The 15,674-nt window shown below is 41.2% G+C and overlaps 1 protein-coding gene across 2 annotated transcripts in view; it reads right to left on the bottom strand.

Annotated features, from left to right (window-relative positions):
* Positions 1 to 15,674, bottom strand: part of LOC115193688 (ryanodine receptor 2) — a 75,760-nt gene that overhangs the window by 20,284 nt on the left and 39,802 nt on the right. For both annotated transcript variants that reach the window (XM_029752597.1, XM_029752596.1), the window contains exons 58-74: positions 14,524 to 14,639; positions 14,334 to 14,407; positions 13,606 to 13,727; positions 13,334 to 13,383; positions 11,035 to 11,095; positions 10,413 to 10,642; positions 9,368 to 9,449; positions 9,037 to 9,167; positions 8,463 to 8,783; positions 7,882 to 8,122; positions 6,384 to 6,471; positions 6,208 to 6,300; positions 5,868 to 6,032; positions 5,062 to 5,124; positions 4,399 to 4,533; positions 4,082 to 4,191; positions 1,636 to 1,732 (exon numbers count right to left, since the gene is read on the bottom strand). In XM_029752597.1, the coding sequence (XP_029608457.1) occupies positions 1,636 to 1,732; positions 4,082 to 4,191; positions 4,399 to 4,533; positions 5,062 to 5,124; positions 5,868 to 6,032; positions 6,208 to 6,300; positions 6,384 to 6,471; positions 7,882 to 8,122; positions 8,463 to 8,783; positions 9,037 to 9,167; positions 9,368 to 9,449; positions 10,413 to 10,642; positions 11,035 to 11,095; positions 13,334 to 13,383; positions 13,606 to 13,727; positions 14,334 to 14,407; positions 14,524 to 14,639 (2,179 nt within the window). The remainder of the gene's footprint in view (positions 1 to 1,635; positions 1,733 to 4,081; positions 4,192 to 4,398; positions 4,534 to 5,061; positions 5,125 to 5,867; positions 6,033 to 6,207; positions 6,301 to 6,383; positions 6,472 to 7,881; positions 8,123 to 8,462; positions 8,784 to 9,036; positions 9,168 to 9,367; positions 9,450 to 10,412; positions 10,643 to 11,034; positions 11,096 to 13,333; positions 13,384 to 13,605; positions 13,728 to 14,333; positions 14,408 to 14,523; positions 14,640 to 15,674) is intronic.

Genomic DNA, 15,674 nt, shown 5'->3' on the forward strand with positions numbered 1-15,674 from the left:
CCTGAATTTAAAATGTATTAAATTGAGATTTTGGCCGACTACACACAAAATTCCTACATAACGTCAAAGTTAAATTATGTTTTTGAAATGTTTATAAATTAATAAAAACTTAATAGCTGAAATGTCTAATGAGCTTAACAAGTCATATAATAAGTTGCATGGACTCTGTGAGCAATAGTGTATAACATGATTTTTGAATGACTACCTAATTTCTGTACCCCACACATACAATTATCTGTAAGGCCCCTCAGTCGAGCAGTGGATTTCAAACACAGATTCAACCACAAAGACCAGGGAGGTTTTCCAATGCCTCGCAAAGAAGGAAATCTATTGGTAGATGGGTAAAAAAACTTACATTGAATATCCCTTTGAGCATGAAGTTATTAATTACACTTTGGATGGTGTCAATACACCCAGTCACTACAAAGATAGAGGCGTCCTTCCTAACTTAGTTGCCAGAGAGGAAGGAAACCGCTTAGAGATTTCACCATGAGACCAATGACCTTAAATGGTTACAGAATTGTGGCAAAGAAATTAACTTTATGTCCTGAATACAAAGCTTTGTGTTTGGGGCAAATCCAACACAACACATCACTGAGTACCACTCTTCATATTTTCTAGCATGGTGAATCATATTATGGGTATGCTTGTCATCGGTAAGGACTAGGGAGTTTATATGGATAAAAATAAATGAAATAAATCCTAGATAACCTGGTTCAGTCTGCTTTCCAACAGACACTGGGATACAAATTCCTCTTTCAGCAGGACAATAACAATTTTGTCAATATGGGGTATTGTGTGTAGATGGGTGAGAATGTTTTATTTAATCCAATTTGAATTCCGGCTGTAACACATCAAAATGTGGAATAAGTCAAGGTGTATGAATACTTTCTGAAAGCACTGTAGTTGCTGTCACAAACCCCAAACTCCACACAGTTATCACAGACTAGTTGGATATTCATATCCCACTGAGTAAACCATGTCTGTACTTACAGCATTAATATAAATTCATTTTTTATTAGCTTTTTGCTTTTAAACTTATGAATGCAACTGTTAATGTCAAATTGTTTTGTGCTCTGGTTGTCCTGAAAATTAAATGACAAAACACTTTATTGTGAGGCTAAATATAAGGGCTGGACATGCAGATAAATGAAAGTCTGATAAATGAAAAGCCGATTTTTGCTGGGGTCTTGGGACTGATAGGGTTAACACCCTTTTTAGCACTCCATTTAGTTGTTAAACCCCTTGAGTGCCGGAAGTGTCTGGGAATTGAGCTTTGCCATGTTATTTCCCCCAATCCTACTTCCATGGAGAGACACAAAGTTCTAATTGAACCCAGAGTAACAATGCACTCACAGAAAAACTATATGATTTCAGATGTTGAAAATAAGGGTGACGTAAGGGTTACAACCCAAAATAATAGAGCCCTCACAAATAATCACTAGGTAAAACTCAATGGCAAATGTGTCCAAACAAACAATGAATGAAGTAGTAATGAAACACCAGAAAACCGATAACATGAATGAATGGATAGCTATAATAAGACCGTGTGAAAGAGTCGTACAAAGATGAAGTAATGAGTTGAATTAAACTTTCACACTGTTGCCGGTTGAGAATGCTCACACTGACACTTACAGCCAAATCGTCAACCAACTTTTCCTCAAAGGAGTGATCCTCAGCAGATATCCAGGACTTGTCATAGCCCTGTAGAAAGAGGTTGACAGCCCGGTGCCTATTGAGGAGGTAAGTAAAGCGGGGGAGGGAGGGAGAGAGAGAGAGAGAGAGAGAGAGGGAGAATCAAGACACAGGAAGGAATAGCGTATAGGAATGAGTTGTGATTAGGCTCATGAATTCAAGGCTTCTTATTTAGTCTAACTCAGGCTCCCTTTACATTGGACAGATGGTGGAGAATTGTCTTGGGGCTGCTAGCTTATATGTTAAACTTGTATGTAAATCTAGAAGTTATATCACTGTACAAACCCACAAGCCTTTTACTATGCTAACATTGCTGTGTTCATATAACCTGCCTGACAGGGGTATATGGACTTCCCACTGAGAACACCACGCCATTTCAACGTGGATAATTGTGTAATATTTGGTTGAGACGTTGATCAATGAGATTACAACCTGTATTCACTCACTCAAGAAGACAGCCAAAATGTTGTTGAATTTATGTGTTATCACTATGCTTTCAACCATCTTAAAGCACAAGAAAATTCTAATGCAAAACTATGTCAGATATTTGGATGACAACTAAAACAAAAGTCTTTCACTGCACTTTCAACAATTGAAAAGAACAGCAAAGTTCAAAATACAATGTCAGATATATATTTGTTTATTTATACAACAGATCAATGTCTTATCACTGTGCTTCAACTAATAGCAGAACCAAATTACCTGGATTAAGGTTGAGATTACATTAAAAGTACATGGTGCAAGTGATCAATGCAGAGACCTGCGATGACCTATGCATGCTATCTTGAACATTCATGCTTTATATAATTACATAAGACATTAAGAGTTACAGTAACCTGAAAATGTGGCCATGGATGTTACTCATTTTAAGGTTTAATGTTACATTAGTTTGTAAAATAGACTTAACTTAGGGATATTTATTGTATTACAAAAATAATATTGAATTGTTTGGTTAACAACGCAACCAAATATCAACATTTAAAAGAGAGTATCTACTGCTTGGATTGTTCCATCTGAGCCACGGGCATAATCCCACTCTTTAACTTTTTTGGTTGAGTTGGAGATGTGAATCCAACATATAATTTGTTAACTTGTTGACAAGTTAATATGCTTTTAATTGTATTTCAAAAAAGTTAAAGAATGGGATTATGCCAGTGGCTCAAATGGAACTATCCAAGAAGTAGATACATCTCTTTTAATTCAATATCACTTTTCATTATTACAATTTAATATTACTGTTAATAATTGATATGCTGGATTCACATCAAGAATAGGACTAAATCAAATCAAACCTTAAACACACTTTAAATAATGTTTGATTTGATTTAGTCCTATTGTTTAACTTAGATTTCTGGTTGAGATGGAGATGTTAATCCAACATATCAATTATTAATTTCAAGACAAACGGAAATTAAAGCCAGACTAAGTCAGTGGCACAGATGGAACAATCCAAGCAGAATATACTGTACATCTCCTTCAAATGTTGTGTTGACAACCAAATACAATATCACAAAATATCATTACATTTGAAATCAACCAGAACTTGAAACACTAGGCCTATTATATTGTCTATTTTTAGTTGAATTATGGGTTGAATTGAAACAATAGCTGTTGATTACTTTGCAGATGCTATACACTGTAGGCATAAATAGCATCATTGATGATATTTGAGTGATAAAGTCTGGTCACATTTCATTGTCTCTGCTAAATCTACTCTTTGGAATGACTTTGATAACAACAATGTTTAGTTTTAGTTTTATTTAGTTCTTAAGTGGAGATCTCTTTACAATCATTCTCACGATAGCACATTGGTAATAGCCAGTGACAAACATCATAGCTAAACTGGGCTTGGTTAAAACCCTGGACGGGAGACCAAAAGGTAGCTGTAAATCAATTGTCCAGTAGGAGGTACTGTCCAGCCTATTGTTGTTGTTTTCTGATAGTGGATATAACATTGAAGATCTGACATATTTTCTAAAGGGTTTGTCTCTGTTGAAATTTGGTTACCAGGATTACATAATCTTGTGGTTGAAATTTCACCATCAAAACAACAGTTGAGGGTTGATTACTTTTGATTACTTTTTTCAAATCAAATGCATTTTACAGTTTCCACATCACAATACATTGACAAATTACACTGAAACAATGTTGATTCAAACAGTTTGTGCCCAGTGGGTCATCTTTGGGTTTTACAGTGCATCCCAATCACCAACACACTGCAATATCCTGCTCTGCCGTTTCATATTCTCGCTGTACTTACCAAATGGACCACTGTTTACTGTGGTCTATTGGTAATGAAACTGTGCTCAGTTCCTGTACGCATCGGAAACATGAGATCAATAGAAACCTGACACCAATCATCCACTAGCTGAGGTTTCTGGGATACCTGGGTAGGTTGTAGAGAGGAGCCATTCTAAGGCAGGCCACCACAGCTCTCTTCCTCTGTTTGGATAACACCTTGTGCCACACTGCCTTCTTCCTCTGGGGATGCTCTACCTATAGACAAAGGCAAATGTTCAGATTCAGATAACAATCAAATTGCGTTTTTAGCTACTTTTCAAACTGTATTTTGTTACACAACCATAGCCAAGTCCAAATAGCTTTGGGAGCCAGAGAGTAGCTAACTTCTGTGATACAAGGTTTTACTAAAAGCTCTACTAATAGCATATCATAGGGTAAGAGAGCAGCATTCTCTAAGCCCACCTGGTCCAGGTGGTAAAGCACGCAAGCAATGTCCAGGACCCTTTCTACTGTCCTCAGAGGGTCTGAGGTGTCCCGTGTGGGGTCTGGGAAGTCCCTGAACAGGACATCCTGCCACCGAGCCCCTGGGGCCTCCCGCTGTTACAACACAGAGAGCAGACTGTTAGCAAAAGCGTCGCTGGGACTTGGCACATACACATTCAGTGTTTCCCATATATGCGTTTAACAGCAAATATGTTTTATAAATGTAATTATAATGAAGTGTAAATGTATGCCCCAGGAAGGCCCCATCAGCTGCACATCAGTGTGTTAAATAGACTATTTAGGAAAAGTCAAGGACGGGGGGGGGGGGGACGGGGGGGGGCATGACTTGAAAAATGGCAGAGATATTACAATTTTCAATTCACATGATGCTCAAAAGACATCATTGGCAGTTCTAGTTAGTGGGGTTAGATTACTGGAGCTGATCATGTGTGTTTTATACATGGATGTATTCAGTTCATTTATGTCATATTAGAATTGAAGTAAGAATCGTTGTAATAGCTACATAAGATATGGGCAAGTTAATAGATGGTTAGGACCTATGGTTCCTGTGTATTCTGTGTGCTATGAGTACGACAAGGAAAACCATGGGGTTTAAATCATATGTACTATGACTGCAATTACTTTGCTCTGAAGACGTAGCAGGCCATTATGAATGCTCTCTCGAATCTCGTCCTCTGTGTCCTTCTGTGAAAAGCAGTAAGCTGTCATTATTAACGATAGCAGATTGGAGACACAAAACATGGGGTTTGCACATTGCAGTTACATGACATACAGTGACAAAACGTCTTTGAGCAGTATCATGTCTTTACGTGCTGCACTCTCTCCCTGACAGGTCGTCATTGTAAATAAAAATTTGTTCTTAACTGACTTACCTGTATAAATAAAGGTGAAACAAAAATTGTCATTGTAGTTCACTGTGCAGTGAAAGATGAAGGTGTGTGTTTAGTACTCCACATAGCTCTGAATCCACAACACGGCAGAGGTTGAAAAGCCATAACAGATACGTTTTTTCAACAACAGGTTATTATTGACCATAACATGTTGTTGAAAAAAAACTTATGTGTTATGGCTTTTCAACCTCTGCCATATCGTGGATTCAGTGCTATCTATCTAATAGAACAAAGGGTTTTCTTTAATAGAAGTTTCTCTAATGTCAAACATGTAAAGTGCGGCGTAGCACAGGGCAGCTCTCTTTTCTATTTTTACCAATGACCTGCTACTGGCATTAAACAAAGGATTGATATGTAGGCTACGTGTGCCTTTTACATTTTTTTAATGTAGTTCTGTCTTTGAGCTGTTCTTGTCTATTGATGTTCTGTATTAATTCATTCTGTATTGTGTTTCGTGTTTTGTGTGGACCCCAGGAAGAGTAGCTGCTGCTTTTGCAACAGCTATTGAGGATCCTAATAACATACCAAATTCCATACCTGAGTGAAGCGGCTCTTGGCCAGTGTGATAAGGCCGCGGACTGCTGGGGAACACACACTCAGTCCCACAGGAAGCAATCTCTTCAGGGAGGCTACGATGAGAGAGGTCTGTGTGGAGTAGCGATCCCCTTTCCGCTTCATCTTCCTCCTCTCCTGGTCTGACACCTGCTCATTAAAAACCATGAATAGAAATACATAGTTGACTTATACTTCAATCATTCACTTTGCATGGTTAGAGTGTCAATTATTTATTCATATGTTTTACGCAACCACAAAGCACACATAATGGACACCCAGTGCTGTTTGTGGTAGTTCAGAAACAAATCTGTAAGGTTCTCACCTTGGACATTTTGTGATTGTTATTATTGACCAAGAAAGCCATGTTGTTGATCTCATTCTGGACCACATAGTTCTGTTCCTCCCATTTGAAGTTCTGCAATAGCAAATCAGACGGGTTACAAGTGAGAACATTATTAAGATGCGAGGCAACATCCAAATCTTTGTTATTTCACACACGTGAGACTTGGCCCAGAATATGAAGATCTCTGCCACCATGCCGAACATCTTATCAGCCTCATGGTTCGGTTCCCGTAGCCAACTTGCTCTGAAACAACAATATGTGAGAGCTGTAAACAAAATGCATTAACACATTCTACACTGAACAAAAATATAAACACAACATGTAAAGTATTGGTCCCATGTTTCATGAGCTGAAATAAAAGATCCCAGAAATGTTCCATACGCACAAAAGCTTATTTCTCTCAAGTTTTGTAAACAAATTTGTTTACATCCCTGTTAGTGAGCATTTCTCCTTTGCCAAGGTAATCCATCCACCTGACAAGTGTAGCATATCAAGAAGCTGATTAAACAGCATAAATCATTACACAAGTGCACCTTGTGCAGGGGACAATAAAATGACACTCTAAAATGTGAAGCTTTGTCACACAGCACAATGCCACAGATGTCTCAAGTTTTGAGGGAGCGTGCAATTGGCATGCTGAACGCAGGAATGTCCACCAGAGCTGTTGCCGGAGAATCTAATGTTAATTTCTCTACCATAAGCCGCCTCCAACGTTGTTTTAGAGAATTTGGCAGTACGTCCAACCGTCCTAACAACCGCAGACCACATGTATGGCGTCATGTGGGCGAGTGGTTTGCTGATGTCAACGATGTGAACAGACTACCTCATGGTGGCGGTGGAGTTATGGTATGGGCAGGCATAAGCTACGGACAACAAACACAATTGCATTTTATTGATGGCAATTTGAATGCACAGAGATATTGTGGCGCGATTCTGAGGCCCATTGTTGTGCCATTCATCCGCCGCCATCACCTCATGTTTCAGCATAATGCACAGACCTATATCGCAAGGATTTGTACACAATTCCTGGAATATGAAAATATTCCAGTTCTTCCATGGCCTGGATACTCACCAGACATGTCACCCATTGAGCATGTTTGGGATGCTCTGTATCAAAGTGTACGACAGCGTGTTCCAGTTCCCGTAACGTTGCACAGCCATTGAAGAGGAGTGGGACAACATTCCACAGGCCACAAACAGCCTGATTAACTCTATGCGAAGGAGATGTTGCGCTGCATGAGGCAAATGGTGGTCCCACCACATACTGACTGGTTTTCTGATCCACACCCCTACCTGTTTTTTTTAAGGTATCTGTGACCAGTAGATGCATATCTGTATTCCAGTCATGTGAAAAAATATATATTTTAGGGCATAATTCATTTATTTTAACTGACTGATTTCCTTACATGAACTGTAACTCAGTAAAATCTTTGAAATTGTTGTATGTTGTGTTTATATTTTTGTTCAGTATAATATTGTCAGAATCTCAGATGTAAAAATTATAAGAAAACACCACTTTCCATGCTGTCAAAATATAACCTTGACTGTTAGTCGCATGTTGATATATTACTGGTTTGTTATGTATTCAATAATGATCAGTGAACATTAGAATTTCCCCTCCCATATCCCCATCCCCTCGGCAGGATGCCTTACCTATTGTAGTCCACGAATGGGATGAGGACAGGGTAAAAGGCGTAGAGGTCTCGCACCAGCACAATGAATTTCTCCTGAATCTGTAGCTCCGCCTCAGACGCATCGGCCCTCCCCTCAGCCTTTATCTGCTCCTCCTCCTGAAGCACTGATTCTGCCCTCTTCTTCAGTTTTTCCATCAGAGGCAGGAAGTGGCTCCTCAGCAACTGGGGGTGGGCCTGGCAGATGATTGGCTGAGAGAAAACTGAAAGGAAGGATTCATTTAGTCTAATTAATTTAGTCATTCAGCAGACGCTTTTATTCAGAGAGACTGACAATTAGTGCATTAGAATGAGAGAACTGATTGATACAATCATGACATGAGTGGAAGGAATGTCTAGATGAAACAACTGGGAAATTAGGCCTGAAAGTGTTTAAATGAACACTGTTTCATGGTGCCACAAACAATGAGTAATAGTAAGAGATTGAGGCTATGAGGCAAACATATGGACTGAAGACAACTGGCAGGGCTGTGATGACAACTAATATATCATCCTTAGGGTGAACAGTAGATGCAGATGGAAAAGAGAGCAGTATAGGGCTACCTGCTAGGCGCTTCATCCAGTCTCCCTGGCCTGTTCCCAGGTGGTTGTGGATGATGCGGAGGATGTTTCCCAGCAGTGTGCTTGCATGCTGGGAGGTGAGTGAGGTGCAGACCGGGCTCTCCAGCTGGCCCTCGGGACCATGCTGCCACCAACGGGACACGTAGCTGCAGAGCAAGGGTAGGGTGATCTCGGTGACATGGCTGTACTGGGCCTGGCGTGCCCCTGAGCCTGCCCCTGCCAGCTCCTCCACCTCCCCCAGAAGCTGCTGCAGAGATGGCAAGAGAGGACACACCTCCTCCACCTCGTCCGGAACTCCCACATCTAAAACAAAGGAGAAGGGACAGATTGAAACACCTCAGCTACACTCCGAGAAAAAAAGGTTTATTTGTGGAAAGGGCTCTACAAGAAACCCAAAAGAGTTCTACCTGGAACCAAAAGGGTTCTACCTGGAACCAAAAAGGTTTCTTCAAAGGGTTCCCCTATGGGGACAGCCAAATTACCCTTTTAGGTTCTAGATAGCAACTTTTTCTCTAAGAGTGTAACTAAACAGAGTAGTAGGTGTGTGTACGGTTACCCTCTCGCTCTCTGGGGCTCATGGTGTTGTAGATGGAGTACGGGTTGTCCTCATTCAGAGCTGGCTCCAGGAAACACACAGGGAAAGCCCCTGACAGCGCTGCCAGACACGCTCCTGCTGACGGTCTCTGCCTACAAACACACGCACAGATTGCTGACAGCTCTGTTTCCCACACAGTACGCCATAAGCATGACAAGAGAGAGAGGAATATTGATGTGTACAAAGTCGTGCATACTTTACGACTGTATTAATCTGGAGCATTTACAAACATATACATTAACTGTCAAATACTGGAATGTTACATCACACAAAGCTAAATGACAAAAAGTACCCCTCCACGTAGAAACTTTTGCTGATGCCAAGTGAGTGGAGGCTGTTGAGGATCTTATAACAGGACACCTGGACACTGTCCACTGTAAAGGAGAAGGTGAGACTCGCTGTATAAATCCCTCTGAAGCTTAAGATTTCCAGACAACTTCCTGAGTGTTGGCTAGAGGCTACAGTGTGAAGGCTAGAGGGAAGTTGATATGTAGAGACAGCGAGAGCTCACAGTGGGTGAGATTTGATTAATGTAATAAATAATTAGTGAATAGCCGTCGTGATCACTGGCAGAGAGAATGTGCCACCTCGCCATGTAAATGACTGAGTTTTAATGAGATGAGGCATGGAAGCTGGCTGAGAGGGGAGGGCATCTCTGAATGATTTAAGAGGTCTTAAATCCAGCTGCTCCCTGGCGTCTCACCCGCTACCAGACATATGGAGGACATTGACAATGTACGGTATGATGGAAGCTGGGCTCTAGTGGACAACATAGTTGGAAGACAAGAGGTTGTGATTACAGATTGACTTGGATGATTGTATTTACACTATTGATACTGTGGGTTTTCAGAGTGACTCATACAGCCAGCAGATTAGCATGTTTTGTCATGAATCTTGTTCTGGAGTCAGCTCTGCAGAGTGGTCACTAGCTGGCACAGCCACAAAGTCATAAAATCTGATTTTAAACCTGACCCTACCCTTAACCCTAACCTCACTGCTAACCCTAATGCCTAACCCTAACCACACTGCTAACCCTAATGCCTAACCCTAACCTTAAATTAAGACCATTCATTTTTATAATAATGCCAATTTGACTTTCCAGCTGGCCTATCTAGTAGAAATCACTCAGTTCTGCCTCCAGCACCAGACTCATTCCAATAAACGTCAACCTGGAAAATACACAAGACATCCATTTATCCCACCAGTAACCATAAATACCTTACTCAACTTTGAGAGGATGAATGATTGTTCTGATGTAGGGCCTCCCCAAACTGACAAACTCTCATAATAACACCACACATATTATTCTACCTCCCAGGATACAGAGCCACACGTACCCAAGAGGTCCTCTCCATACTGATTGTGGCTGAGGTGTTCAAAAATGGAGGTGAGAGTCGGCAGCAGGGCGGTATTGGTGTAGTCCAGGATCTGGGCCACCTCTCTGGACTGGGTCCAGCTCTGGGTCATAGAGAGGTTCTCCACGGTCATCTCCAGGTCCACCGCTGCAGCCTCGAAGAAGGACCGTAGTGAGACCCTGGCTGATTCTGGAGCAGTCTTCATCAAAGTCCTGAAGGAGGTTACCCATATTATTGAATGAATTGAATGCCATTATTGGCTCATATATAACATCTGGTCTAAATTAGCAACATACTGTTTATAATGTCAAAGAGTGTAATTTGCAAACATGAATGAAGAGCATTTTTATATAGTCTTTTTCTTCATCAAATATATCTGCTCACTAAAGAAAGAGTACTACTCATGAGTCCTCTAGCTATTGGCAACACTATTTGTTCATTTATCAACTGAATCCTTTATCTAAGCAGGTGAGTTCCATTGAGATCGCAATCTTACAAGGCAGCCCTGGCACCAATAGTGATACCAAAAGATATCAGATAACATCAAGTGCCTGAGTGACAACAGCTCAGCCGACCTGGGTAACAGTGAGACGGTGTTATCTACCTGACATCCAGAGACTGGGCCAGTATGAGAAGACAGCTGACAATGGAAGGTGCATCGCTCCCTGAGGAAACACACACAGGGGAAATCAAAATCATAGGGATCACAATCTCATAAACTGCTAATCGGATCTGGGGCTTAGGTGTGTGGAGACGGATAGGTTGTGTCTTTGTACACACTAAGAACAAATGGTTGTATATAGTGCCAAATAAGGCTTATTTGGCTTGTAACCTTAGCAGAACCCTTTTTGGTGCTATATGGAACCTTTTTTTGAAGGTTCTATAAATAACCATGCTCAAGGTTCTAAATGGAACATGTATGGTGCTATAAAGAACCATTTCATAAGGTTCTATAAAGAACCATTAAAAAAGGTTCTAAATTGCACCAAAAAAAGGATTCCACTATGGTTCTTTACATAACCTTTATGGAGAATGGTTCTATAAAGAACCTTGCTCAATCTCAAAGGTTCTTTGTGGAAACATTCAAGTTTTTTTTATTCTGTTGTTATAGCCATATTATATATACTGCTCAAAAAATAAAGGGAACACTTAAACAACACATCCTAGATCTGAATGAAAGAAATAATCTTATTAAATACTTTTCTTTACATAGTTGAATGTGCTGACAACAAAATCACACAAAAATAATCAATGGAAATCCAATTTATCAACCCATGGAGGTCTGGATTTGGAGTCACACTCAAAATGAAAGTGGAAAACCACACTACAGGCTGATCCAACTTTGATGTAATGTCCTTAAAACAAGTCAAAATGAGGCTCAGTAGTGTGTGTGGCCTCCACGTGCCTGTATGACCTCCCTACAACGCCTGGGCATGCTCCTGATGAGGTGGCGGATGGTCTCCTGAGGGATCTCCTCCCAGACCTGGACTAAAGCATCCGCCAACTCCTGGACAGTCTGTGGTGCCACGTGGCGTTGGTGGATGGAGCGAGACATGATGTCCCAGATGTGCTCAATTGGATTCAGGTCTGGGGAACGGGTGGGCCAGTCCATAGCATCAATGCCTTCCTCTTGCAGGAACTGCTGACACACTCCAGCCACATGAGGTCTAGCATTGTCTTGCATTAGGAGGAACCCAGGGCCAACTGCACCAGCATATGGTCTCACAAGGGGTCTGAGGATCTCATCTCGGTACCTAATGGCAGTCAGGCTACCTCTGGCGAGCACATGGAGGGCTGTGCGGCCCCCCAAATAAATGCCACCCCACACCATGACTGACCCACCGCCAAACCGGTCATGCTGGAGGATGTTGCAGGCAGCAGAACGTTCTCCACGGCGTCTCCAGACTCTATCACGTCTGTCACGTGCTACGCTGACAGACACAGCAAACCTTCTTGCCACAGCTCGCATTGATGTGCCATCCTGGATGAGCTGCACTACCTGAGCCACTTGTGTGGGTTGTAGACTCCGTCTCATGCTACCACTAGAGTGAAAGTACCGCCAGCATTCAAAGTGACCAAAACATCAGCCAGGAAGCATAGGAACTGAGAAGTGGTCTGTGGTCCCCACCTGCAGAACCACTCCTTTATTGGGGGTGTCTTGCTAATTGCCTATAATTTCCACCTGTTGTCTATTCCATTTGCACAACAGCATGTAAAATGTATTGTCAATCAGTGTTGCTTCCTAAGTGGACAGTTTGTTTTCACAGAAGTGTGATTGACTTGGAGTTACATTGTGTTGTTTAAGTGTTCCCTTTATTTTTTTGAGCAGTGTAGTTACAATTACATGTTGTGTTTATAGGTGTGTATTAACAAGTTGAATTCGGTGTGCTAGCTCTGGAACAGCTGGGAGTCCCTGAGGAGAGAATTGAGAACTACTGACTTGGTCAACAGTTCTCAAATTACACAAGGCCATACGTGAGTCTTTCACAAGACACCGTCACTGGCCATAGTTATATATAACGTGCAATAGCATAACACAATAGATTCGATAAACTGAAATTACACTCTCATTGATTGTTGCACAAAAAGACATGCCCCAAAATATCTGAATAAGCCATCGGCCCTACATTATAATTATTACTAAAAGAGGAAAGAAACATTTTTTAACTGCAAAGAACCATTGAAGGGCTGGAAGGGTTCTGTGGGGCAGTATGATTCCACATAAAACCAACACTCTGTCACACCCTGATCCGTTTCACCTGTCTTGTGCTAGTCTCCACCCCTCTCCAGTTGTCGCCCATCTCCTCAGTCGTGTTACACCCTTCCCAAATCATTTTCTATTGTATATGCAGATGAACGGAAACAGTAGCAATATGAAAACATGAACTTTACACCATCCTTACCAAACAGAGAGATCCTTTGTCTGACAAGAGCTCCCAATTTGCAGAACAGGCTGAAGATGGGAGGACAAGAGAGAGGGATGGAGAGAAGAGGAATAGAAAATGAAATATGATGAGAATGTAAAAGGTAGAGAAGACAGAGGACACCTCTATGTTTAAACCAAGCCAAGTTGGTTTAAATGCCCCTTTTAAAGTGCATAGACAGTTATGACAAAAACACTTAAAAGCTAAATGCTGCTAACATGTTATTATTGTAATATGTTAATAACCGATACCTGGTGACCATCTCCTTCTCCTTATTGGAGGCATGACCTCCGTTGCCTCGTGATCTGGCTGCGGTGGAAAGGAAGTAGAGGCGATGGTTCTTCAGGTACTGCTCCAGAAGGGGTAACGCCACCTGTGGGAGACAAGTGTTTTTAGGCAAATCTAACCCAATAGACCTAACACACTATTTATTTGTTTCAGCACACCAATATGGACTATTCATATCACTTTATCAATGTAGTTTGGTAAATTGACCGTTTTTACCCATTGCGTCTGTTTTGAGTTATTTCCTATGGAAAAGTCATAGTTGTTGTGCTGTATTTGTTGCTATGTCTTAGCATTGATCTCTGTGTGGAGACTGCAGAGATACATGGCTGGCTGCAGCATGAATCAGCAGTCCCATCAGTGGGAATTAGACCCTTTTATTTTCTGTCTCTTTACAGGGAGCGTGGGAGGCTTAATCAACGGTCTGATGGCAATCGACACGCCCACATGGGTTTCCAAAATGGCTGTATCAATTCCTGGAGCCACAATAGCTTTCACTTACTGAGTTGCCCATGGCAACATCCCAACAAAACGAATTAGCCTATATCAGTGTGTGGTTGTAAAGAAATGAATAATAGCCAGGGACAAATCAAGCAGGACAACAGAGTGGAAACTGTTCTTTCACATCCACCTACAGTACATGCCCATCTCAGTTGTTGGACTGGAAAATAAAAGTGGTTTTACGTTTACTAACCTTGCTGAAAAAGTCAATCTGCTGTTGGTGGGGAGCCTGTACTATTGGTATCTGACCTCTTGCCTGCATAAGCTCTGAGGAAAAACACAACATATCCAATTACATGCTATGTGTTGTAAGAGATGAGTGACACTTCTGACGTCACTTATAAAAGGAAAGATGTCTGATGATGTATGGCTACCATACTTACCCAGCTCCTGCATGTATTCTTGGGCCTCCTCTGTGTACGAGAGGAGCTGCTGTAGGAAAGTGTAGGCAAAACGGTTTGCTATGGCTGGTGAGTCCATCTCTGCTGCCTTTCTGTCCCTGTGCAGAGATGCAGCACAGTGATGTCGTCAAGACGTCAGGAAGACAGATTGTCTGGACACTGAGGCTAATAGAGGTTTACTGTATACATTTGAGTAAGGCACATAACAGTTCGATATTTAATGAAAGTTTTAGGCTAAGGATGCACAACAATGATTATCCCCTTACACTGGTGGGAATTGGCCTATATGGATATGGCTACATTGAAAAAATATGGATAGCATATGCATAACCATTGTAGTAATTAAAAAGTAACAGTTTGGAGATTATGGGAAAATGATTAGACTAAAAGAAGAAAAAAAACACAACAGTTCAACTGACACAAGACTGAATCCAAACGTTACACTGTTGATTTCATGTGCATTACTGTTCTTTTCGTCGCATTTGTAGATAACAAAATCTGAAAATGCTCTGGATACATTCAGTAACATAAGAATATTCTTTAAAAATTTGGGGTAGGTGCAACTGGTATTTCTAGTGGCCACACACACCTCTCCAAAGTGTGAACAGTTGCTACGTAATTCCGATGCACTTTTATGACTCAGAGTCTTCAACTATATGGTGCTTTTCTTAGCACTCCTGGCTGTGCCGTTCAGGAACTAGAGCAAAAACACTTGTAGTTATTTTCTTTGGAACACAACTCTGCATCCCCACCTTCACACAATTAGTGTTGTTGTTTACGCAATCCAAAAACGGTCCATTATAAATCTCAATCTGGGTCAGGTGGGCCTAATTTGAAAGCTTCTTCTATTGCCAACGTGAATAGCTAAATTATAAAATACAACTTTACAGTGTTAGGCTTTCACTAAGCAATTCATATGCATAGAATGGAGTCATGGGTGCATTCAGATGCGTGGTCCGCAGGAGATTTTCTTCACAATACAACAAACATAGGCTCATTCGTGTTCAGAACAACCCAGGGTATAACGTCATGTCATCTTGTAACTGTACCTCAAACATTATGAGGTTTATGATATGGAAATGTGAAGTGCACATTCAGATTCACGGGTGTTTGGCTTGTATGACATCAAAGCG

This window comes from Salmo trutta, chromosome 5, assembly GCF_901001165.1.
Source record: "Salmo trutta chromosome 5, fSalTru1.1, whole genome shotgun sequence".
In the NCBI taxonomy this organism is placed as follows: Eukaryota; Metazoa; Chordata; class Actinopteri; order Salmoniformes; family Salmonidae; genus Salmo; species Salmo trutta.